Raw genomic sequence first — 10,739 nt, forward strand, 5'->3', positions numbered from 1 at the left:
GGAAGATATAGCGGTATAATGAAATAAAGGAATTCAAATAATATATACTATGCAACAAACAAACAAATTCTGATATGTTTATATAATCCAATGAAAAATGTACAGTGTACTAGGAAATATATAATGCAATAAACAAATTTAGGTTTGCTATGATTTTTGTGGTTTACTCGCTCCACCAAGCCCCAAGGGGGGAGCTGAGTGTGGCTAATTTAGAAGGCCCCTTCTTCTTTGTTGTCCTTACCTAGGGAAAGTAGTTTTTCTCTTTTAGAAAAGAAGGCACATCTTTTCTTTCGCCACGATGCATAAACGGCCGCTATCCCACGCCTATCCAATCACTTTCATGGCAATATATTTTTCTTCTCGAATGTTGTTTTTGTTGGAGATATGCCGAAGAGGTAATAATAAAGTGGTTATTATAATATATCTTTGTGTTTATGATAAATGTTTGCATACCATGCTATAATTGTATTAACCGAAATATTGATACATGTGTGTTTTGTAAACAACCAGAGTCCCTAGTAAGCCTCTTGTATAACAAGCTTGTTGATTAATAGATGATCATGGTTTCGTGATCATGAACATTGGATGTTATTAATAACAAGGTTATGTCATTAGATGAATGATATAATGGACACACCCAAATAAGCGTAGCATAAGATCACGTCATTAAGTTCAATTTGCTATAAGCTTTCGATAACATAGTTACCTAGTCCTTCGACCATGAGATCATGTAAATCACTTATAACGGAAGGGTACTTTGATTACATCAAACGCCACTGTGTAAATGGGTGGTTATAAATATGGGATCAAGTATTCGGAAAGTGTGAGTTGAGGCATATGGATCAAGAGTGGGATTTGTCCATCCTGATGACGGAGAGATATACTCTGGGCCCTCTCGGTGGAATATCGTCTGATTAGCTTGCAAACATGTGACTGGTTCACAAGAGATGATATGCCACGGTACGAGTAAAGAGTACTTGTCGGAGACGAGGTTGAACAAGGTATGGAGATACCGATGATCAAACCTCGGACAAGTAAAATATCGTGTGACAAAGGGAATCGGTATCGTATGTAAATGGTTCAATCGATCACTAAGTTATCGTTGAATGTGTGGGAGTCATTATGGATCTCCAGATCCCGCTATTGGTTATTGGTCGGAGAGGAGTCTCGACTATGTATGCATAGTTCACGAACCGTAGGGTGACACACTTAAGGTTTGATGTCGTTTTAAGTAGATATGGAATATGGAATGGAGTTCAAATATTTGTTCGGAGTCTCGGATGGGATCCAGAACATCACGAGGAGGTCCGGAATAGTCCGGAGAATAAGATTCATATATAGGAAGTCACTTTCCAAGTTTGGAAATGATCCGGTGTATTTATGGAAGGCGTTAGAATGTTCTAGAACCTTCCGGAAGAAATCACCATGGAAGGTGGAGCCCCGGTTGGACTCCACCAACCCTAACCAGCCAACCAAGTGGGAGGGTGGAGTCCATGGTGGACTCCACCTCCTTGGCCGGCCAACAAGGGGGGAAGGGGAGAGTCCCTGTCCCTCTAGGTTTCGTCCATAAGGCAGTTTTGAATTGGGGTCTTATTCAGATCTTTGGGCAAACCCTTGGGTGTTCCACCTATATAATAAGGATGAGAGGGAGGGGGCAGCACATATGTTGGCCGCACCACCTAGGGCCCCCCAAGGCCGGCGCCCAAGAGAGCCCCCTCTCCCAAACCCTATCACCACTCCCTCCTCCACCTCTCTCCCGTAGCGCACATGCGAAGCCCTGCCGGAGATCTCCACCACCACCGCCACCACGCCGTCGTGCTGTCAGGATTACGAGGAGGATCTACTACATCCGCTGCCTGCTGGAACGGGGAGAAGGATGTCGTCATCAACACCGAACGTGTGACCGAGTACGGAGGTGCTTCCCGACTGTGGCACCGTCAAGATCTTCTACGCGCTTTTGAAAGCGGCAAGTGATCGACTACAGCAACAACGAGATCTAATCTCATAGGCTTTGAAAATCTTCGAGGGTTAGTCTCATGATCTTCTCGTTGCTACCATCTTCTAGATTGGATCTTGGCTTGTTATTCGTTCTTGCGGTATGAAATTTTTTGTTTTCTATGCTACGAATCCCATCAGTTTTTGTCGCTATGTATTTTCTATCCTGACCAAATGAGTTCTTTCGTCAGCGAAAACAACGAAATTTGCTGCTTAGGCGACCTGCATTTGCTGGTATGATTGTTTTGCTGCTTTTCGTGTTAACGGAGAATGTCTGGGTGGGACACACGATCAATGTACACATCAGTGTTTAGAAGAGTTACGTGCATGCAAATGAATGTGTACACAACTGCTATGTCTCGCAAGTCAATAAAAAAAACTGCAATGTCTCGAAAGAGTTGTGTGTATGCAACAAACAGACCCGTACAACGATTCAGTGTAAGCTAGCTTCAGTTTTTGAAATATTGAATACCTGATATAAAGTGAGAGTGCAGAGCAAGCCTTCGAAATATGTCCTATTTTGGTTGATTAATCGTTGAACAAATCATCCATGCATTTGTCTGTTTTATGTTCATGACAATAGACTTACAACTCATTTGTCTCAGTTACAATTTGGTACCGCCGATAAGAAACCTAAAGAAAAGTTTGCCCTTGGCGTGAGTAAATGGTGTGGGTGCCAGGGATGGTGTTTAGCAGTCCTAGTAGTTCGAAGAGCTATGGTATCCATTATATGTAGAGACACATATTTTTTGCGGGTTCTTGCTCTATTTCTTGAACATTTCATGGTTCAGGTCCATTCATTTCACTGAGGACATTGAGATTACATGACCTTTAATACATGTTACATGCGAACATGGTTCTACAACAGAACTTTGTGGTCTTTATTACTGACACTACATCTAGCTGCAGAACACAACGCTACTACATCTGGGCATATAACATAACACAGGGCGGTAGCTTGTGCGCCGAGTAAGAACGGGTAAAGTTGTTGACAAAATTGGACGATGCACTATAGGGCTTTGCTTGGCTCAAAACATGTGCCGACCGTCACGCTTGGGCACCTTCAGTTCGGGCGTGCGTCCTACTCTGTCCCCCCTTGATCGCGCTGCTCGGCTATCCGCCTCTGCTGTTGTGGTTATCAAGAAGAGCTTGGTTAGCAGTGTATAGATTAATAAAGGCGGCTGGGCATGGGAAGTGAAAGCCTCTGCATAACTAATGGAGCAGGGCCCGATCGGTTTCCCAAGAGTTCTTGCATAGCATGATTAGGAGGATATCCAGCTTGTCTTTGCGCCCTTTAGCCGGCCAGACTCCGGCATAGACGCCAAAGACCTAGACACCAGCATAGTCAAGAACATAATTTCACTTAAATACCTAGATATCAATAAACTTGACATTAAGGCTCCTCTAAACAATCAATTTAAATAACAAATTTGGAAGGATCATTCAAACACAATGGTAACGACAAAAGTAATAGGTCGGTTTCACCTAAACTTACAGTACTCCATTTGCAACACATGTTCACCAAACCTAGTCAGACATATGCAAGAATACAATTACAAATGTACCTAAAATCGCAGAATCCGCATTTATGACCGTCAATCTCTACCACAGAATCATGCTCCTGATGCCATCCATCCATAAACGAACCTGACATATGTAGAAGAGTAAGAAGCAATAAGCAATCCACATCAGTTAAGGCTTTCTTCACAGTACTATTTTTTTAGGTCCATCACAATTTAAGTTTTCCAGATAGGATATTTGTGTCAGCTTTTCCATTCCTAACAACATATATTTTGAAATAAGCATATAAACTGCTAATGCTCATCATACCACCAGCATCGTCGGATCCGCCTAATCAAATACCACATGTGTGTAGGAGATTCAGCTTAAGAAAGTTACGGTAAATATAGACAACTTTGCAAGGATAAGAATTCCATGATAGAACAGATCAGAAAAATTTCCCTAGATTCATATCCGTCCTCCATAAGTGTGTAGAAGATTCATCGTAAGAAAGCTATAAATATGGAAAACTTTGCAAGGATAACAACACAACGATAGAACAGATCCACTAAGAAAACATACCGTATATTCTTCATATGCATAGAATATATCAGTAAAACACATTGAAGTAATCAACCATGATTCAATTTGCAGATCACCTTCTTAATTGTTCATACATAAGAAAGATTATTTTACAGTTGGAGTAAGGATATACAGATGGTCGCATACACGTTCTATCAGCCGCCTCCCTATATAATAAACGTGCTAGGATAGTCCTACAATGCAATGCTACCAATTTGGAGCGGCGCACAAAAAAAGGACTATTTCTCTATATGTTACGCAAAATAAATTTTCTCTGCTTAGTTGTGGTATTATTTCCGTCTCACGTTTTCTTTTATCTCTGGTGTATGTTGTCTGCTAGGAGTGGGTGTTTTTTCTTATTTAGTACAATATAGTAATAAGAAAGATCTAGGATGAAGAAGTATGTTCAATGTACAGAGCACAAGAAAAAGGCTGCATAATAGTTGAGTATAAGTAATATAAACACCAATCTATAACGAATACGATACGTGTGTAGTGGGTGAAACCAGAATATCCTTTGACTTGTGATATGTAGTTTGGTAGCATGAGATAGAGCACCTAATATCATACATAGTGTGGCCTGGGATCCAAATAAGAAGAACCACAAAGAAATGGAGATGGACAACATAAGGAAAGGCAATCTGCTTTCTAATCAGGTGATATAAATATCTCTAGCATAAGAACAAACAACAAATGCTACTCCGTATTAGATTTACTATAATAATACTGCTGACCTCGATGTGAACTGCCTTTACCAAACACAAAGGTAAGACAATATGTAATCTGCGAACTTGGTAAGCAGGGTCACTTTAGAAATAGATAGCAATTTGGCCTTCTTGATATTATGGTTGATGTTGGAAACACAACATCAACACACCGAAGCAAACCTTTGAGAGAAGAATTAAACATTAAGAAAGTTGTGCAGCAACTGGGGTGGTACTGCAGGAAAAAACTACGAAAGCAGACATGGAACTCCAAGAGAAATCGAAGCTTAGTGATTTTATACTTGAATGAGGCGATAAATAGATAGGAAACTATTTTTCAACAACGGAACTCTGTCAGAACACATGCAATTATTACTCACTTCTCTTGTATGGGCTCTGCAAAATCTTCTCTCTAAATTAGAACATACAAAACATTTATAGCCATAGATATACCTGGACTTATTCTTTACAGTGAACACAAAATTTGGAGAATCAAAATCTATTACCATATTTTGGTAAAGAAGCTATGAAGCATAACATCAATATCATATCTGTTTCTAAAAGAGCACCTATATTTGCAATGATGCATCATTTTGAAAAATAGATTCATGCTACTTCAAGACTTCGTATCTATGGCTAGGTTTCTCCTTTTGAAAATTACCACTCTGCCGTGCTTGAAAACTACTTATAAATGACATGTTCTTACACAGATCTTCATGTGAACTTCCATAAGCATAAGTATCGTAGAATCCTACAATTTAGATTTGTAGTCATTCCACAACACTGACACATCTATATAACCGAAAATGAAATAAAAGGAGAGAGCCAACCTTCGGATCCACCATGACAAAAATAATAAAATAAGTTCATCCTTCTTCAATAACCATTGCAAACAAAATCGTGCAATTCTTATACGGTTACGACAGTCCTGCACATCATCGTGAAGATCTAAAGAATTGAGTATGGCATTTGGGCCATCCAGTATAAAAAGTTAAATGATAAACACATTAAAAAAAAATCGATATGGGAGCATAGCCCCGGCCTCTGCATCAATCGATGCACACAGCCCTTTCATTTATTTAAAATATGTTCAAAGTGCGTACTTATTACAATCATGCCGTATCTAAAGTCGAGACAAGAACCAACCAAACAAAGATGAAAAGTATACAAAAACTATCCATCTTCAATTCTTCTAATATGCCGCCATCCAGTAGCCTGGAAATAACAGTCCCGAGTGACCGTCGCAAGATGGTTGCATCCAGTAGCCATAATATCCCGCTGGTCCTCCGGAAGTAGGTATGCCCATACCTGTATCCAATGCACCGCACGAAGAATAACCTGCAAAAAATTGGTTCCCTTCTGTTTATTAAACACAATATCATTTCTACTAGTCCATATCGACCAACAAATTGCAGAAACACCAATACGAATACGTTCTTTATCTTTCTTAGGCACTCCATTCAACCAATTACCGAACATATTAGTAATGTTGGATGGAGGAGGTATGTTATAAGAAAAGAAAACCATCCTCCAAATTAGTTTTGCAAACGGGCAGAAAATAAACAGATGATCAATGTTCTCATTCTCATCACAGAAGCAACATTTTTGACAACCTGTCCACTTTCTCTTTAGCAAATTATTCTTAGTTAACAGCACCTTATTACTAAGGAACCACATAAAATTTTTAATCTTTAGCGGAATTTTGATCTTCCAAAGGTATTTGCGCAAAAATCTAGTATGTCCATTCATAAGATCCAAATACATAGATTTAACTGAGAACACACCCAACTCTGTTAAGTTCCAAATAAACTTATCATTTTCATTAGTAAGATGCACATACATTAAACCAATGATAAACACATTAAATAGGCACAAATTAAACCAAGGTCGCAGCACAATCACCTTTATGGACATGGGCAGCCAGGGAAGGAGACCAGCTAGATCAAGGCAAGGTGAGGATCAACGGGACATGAACACAGTGATAAGACATAAGGACCTATGGAATATGAGCGGCCATAGCGCCTGGAGGGAATAGGAGGAATAATTCAAGTGTGATAAAAAAATATGAAAGATGAGTATTGAAGATTTCATATTTCATTCGCAAAAGAAGATAATTTCATATTTCAGCAGGCGGTATGACTATTATATGTGCCGCACAACTCTATGAACATCCTTGCTGCATCCCATGCTGAAACAAATGTCATACACACACAGATCAGAGATACGGTCTAAAAAAGAAGCTACTCTCTGTGGGTATAAAAAAGAAGCTATGAACATAGAAATCCACCATATTGTGTCATGCAAACAATTAATAATAAATTTATTATGAGAATTACATCTTTTTAGTAGAGTAAGTAATCTGAGAATTAGCTGAAACTAAAAGAAAAAGAAACATTATCACCTAAGAGTATAGCCTATCCATGAGAGAAAATCTCAGTTTGCTGTCCTGGCTTTTGTTCCTATAGTATGCTGGCCTGATGAACCATTTGGTATACCTGTGGTGTAGAGACAGTTTGGAGCGACATTCCAGGCTGACAGACTGCTTACCACGTGCTCCTCATCGCCGTTGGCACACTCTGTCATGCGAGGCACAGTGAACCGGTGGTGGCTCTCGCCGCTTGTCGGAATTGTGAAATAGCATCACACTCATGTCATGTGCCTATGGCGGACCGTGCTCTTCCTTGTAGACACCTCCCGGGTGGCATCACCTCTGAAGAATGGCCACGACCAGGGCTAGGGGTTGGAAATTTATCGTTAGTTGTTTGCGTTGAACCTTATGACCACCAAAATTCGTAACCCAAATCAGTAGATAACTCGAGAAATTCTTCCGCCTGCCACAGTACATGGCAGAGGAATGAAGAGTTTTAATAAGCTTACTCTTGCAAATTCAGAAGGGGAATTCAAATGCCATTTTCTGTCCACATTGATCATGTTACTCGTGCAAACCTAATTCATTTGCAACAAACGAACAAAAGTGCAAACATCAGTCTGTCATGCTACATGGTTCGCTTGCATTTTTTACCCGTGAAACTAAGTCGGACAAGAATGACACATATTTTGTTTTATCACCCTCGGAAGATCGATCGACATCGAGGTATCAAAGTAGCAAACCTGATGATTCGGAGGCAGAAAGCAAAGGCACCCCAGTTTTAATATTCAGAAACAAACATGCATCTGTTATGCAACCTGTTTCGTTTGCATAACAAAATTACAGAGATGGCACATGGAACTAAGCCAGTGGCACAAATTCTCAGCCATGAAACTTGTGATTCAGGAGGAGAAAGCAAATGTTTCTGCGTTCATCGGTCAGCAAAATGATGCAACCTGATTCACTTGTGAAAAAGAAAGAGAAACTTAAGGATTCAACGGAAGAACCGATACTGCAGTTCAAAACATTGCTTGATGATTCAGAATACAATAGTAAGCAAGGTGATGTCTCATTGTTCACGATTACATAGCCAAGCAAAACAATAATCCTACATGTACAGACTGCCTCCTACAGATTTCTCTTACGGACTGATGTGTATGCACGTGATTGGTGCGGTTGGTTTTGCTTTCCTTGATTCCAGGGACGTAGCCCACCCACCTTCACGCCACGTTTGTCCGTAAACGTGTTTTCGTAAAAAATCATCCGTAGATGTAGCATTACTCCCAAGCAAAAAGGGAATGCCACCTCCTTGAACAAGCCAAAATAAACCGTCATACATAAAGACCTACTTCATCCATTCCATAGTAAGTGTCGCAGATTTAGTATTACCTCAGCGATATTTGTTATGGATCGGAGGGAGTAATCTGTTTACACCTCTCTCATTTTTCTTGCAGCGTTCCAAAAAATCAGTATGCCAGGCCACCTGATTCGTTCGCATAACCCAAATTACAGATACTGCAGTTCATAACCCAGATCTGGTTTCTGTAACACTGCCAACAACAACGACCTAACTTGTACCGAATCACACGAAGGAAGTACAATGCATTTTCATGCCAACAAACGCTCAGTTTACCTATCCAAACATGGTTTAAGTGCATACAAACTTTAAATAAACCTGCAGCAATCGATAGAGAAATTCCTAGTGGACATATAGCAATACCACAAATGAAAGCACAACTTGGATACTTCATTAGACAGAGGAAGCAAGCGGCTTCCTCATGCTCACCATTACACAGCAAAGTTAGGGGACGTACCATGTCCCCGACCAAACGGAGTTACTAAACTACAACTACACCAGACTCTCAATCAAAGCACTAAGTACACAGGGAGTAGCACAATCACACAGAGCCCAGTTCATCATCGTCAACACGGTACGGATCTACGCCTTGGCAGCCTTCTTGGGGGACTTGGCAGCCTTCTTGGGCGACTTGGCGGCGGCCTTCTCAGCCTTCTCGACGGACTTCTTGGGGAGAAGCACCGGGTTGATGTTGGGCAGCACGCCGCCGTGGGCGATGGTGACGCCGCCGAGCAGCCTCCCGAGCTCCTGGTCGTTGCGGATGGCGAGCAGCAGGTGCCTCGGGACTATCCGGGACTTCTTGTTGTCCCTCGCGGCGTTGCCGGCCAGCTCCAGGACCTGCGGCAGAAAGAAAAGTCAGCTTGGTTGTTTGAAAGGGGTGAAGCAGATGGGAAGAGAGGGAGAAGGGTGGGGCGTGCCTCGGCTGCGAGGTACTCGAGGACGGCGGCGAGGTAGACGGGGGCGCCGGTGCCGACGCGCTTGGCGTAGCGGCCCTTCTTGAGGTACCGCCCGATGCGGCCGACGGGGAACTGGAGCCCGGCCTTGACGGAGCGGGTCACCGACTTCTTCCTCGGCCCGCCCAGCTTCTTCGCCGCGAACTTCTTCCCCTTGCTGGCGTCCATCTTGCTTGGCTCCGGCGAGAGAGGATTTGGGTGCAGTGGGATGCGAGAGGAGGAGGATGCGATTTGTGTTTGAGTGAGTTTGGAGCTGTCACGTCCGGCTTTTATAGCTGTGTTGGCTGCGGGGGCGATCCGCGTGACCTGGGGTGTGCGCCGTCGGATGGGAGCGGAGGTGGACGGTGGATGCTGCCTTGGGTGCATCGATCCGTGGGAGGGTGTGCACTGGCCAATCACGAGCGCGGGATTGGGCAAGAGAAGGAGCGTGACAGGTCATTGTGTGGCACGCACTCTCTTGATGATGATGGTGGGTCTCACGTGGAAATGGACGCCCTCTGTGCTTGATTGTGAACAACACCTCAAAAGTATATGGGGAGAGACTTGTATAGGATCTCCCCATTAGGTAAGATCATAGGATCAACTTAGAGAAATCATACTTTGCCTATGCGAAAAAATCTGAAAATAATTAGCAACATACATATAGGTTGTATCTACAACTCCAAAAAATTTCAGCTTAAAATCTAATCTACACTTGGAGAAACAAAAAAGACAAATTCTGTTGTGAATAGTGTCAGATCTGGTTGAATAGTATTTCACACTATTCACACCCAGATTTATCTTTTTTGTCTCCTTAAGTGTATGTCGAATTTGAAGTTGTAAATTTTTGGCATTGCATATATAACATAGATGTGTGTTGTTATTTTTTTTTCAGATTTTTTGAACATGTTTTGTCTTTGCAAAAAATTAATCTCATTGATCCTATCTAAGATCTGATCCTACCTAAGTCTTTCCCAAGTATATGTTCAGTGTTCTTGTAGGAAAAAGGCTCCAAAATGGACATGGTGTTTTGGCTGGTAGGTCTAGATGTACCTATTAAGAAAAATGTATTTTAAGTTTCTTTTACAATGCTAAAATTTCGGGGGAAAATTTCAGGTATACATCTGAATATTATATGTTCACTCAAAAAAGTTAGTGAAAAAAATAGAAATTTTATGCAGTCTACGTAAAAGGATAAAAACATGCCTCGTGAAAAGCTATTTTTTTTAGAAACACAGTACAAACGTAGGCGCTCACATACACGCGTATACACCCACCCCTATGAACGCACACACGCACAC

At 41.6% G+C, this 10,739-nt stretch overlaps 1 protein-coding gene across 1 annotated transcript; it reads right to left on the minus strand.

The window, feature by feature from the left end:
* Positions 1–9,088: 9,088 nt before the first annotated feature.
* On the minus strand, positions 9,089–9,627 carry LOC124708124 (histone H2A.2.2). The gene is made up of 2 exons (XM_047239813.1): positions 9,424–9,627; positions 9,089–9,343 (listed from the first exon to the last, which is right to left on the minus strand). The coding sequence occupies exons 1-2, from the start codon at positions 9,625–9,627 to the stop codon at positions 9,089–9,091; spliced, it is 459 nt and encodes a 152-aa protein (XP_047095769.1).
* Between the last annotated feature and the right edge of the window lie 1,112 nt (positions 9,628–10,739).

The sequence above is a fragment of the Lolium rigidum genome, chromosome 4 (assembly GCF_022539505.1).
Source record: "Lolium rigidum isolate FL_2022 chromosome 4, APGP_CSIRO_Lrig_0.1, whole genome shotgun sequence".
Taxonomy (NCBI): domain Eukaryota; kingdom Viridiplantae; phylum Streptophyta; class Magnoliopsida; order Poales; family Poaceae; genus Lolium; species Lolium rigidum.

Excerpts from the sequence above, each read along its gene's own strand:
- LOC124708124 (XM_047239813.1), bottom strand. The coding sequence starts at position 9,627 with ATGGACGCCAGCAAGGGGAAGAAGTTCGCGGCGAAGAAGCTGGGCGGG. Across the intron at positions 9,344-9,423 it reads TCGAGTACCTCGCAGCCGAG|GTCCTGGAGCTGGCCGGCAA; the intron begins GCACGCCCCACC and ends TTTCTGCCGCAG.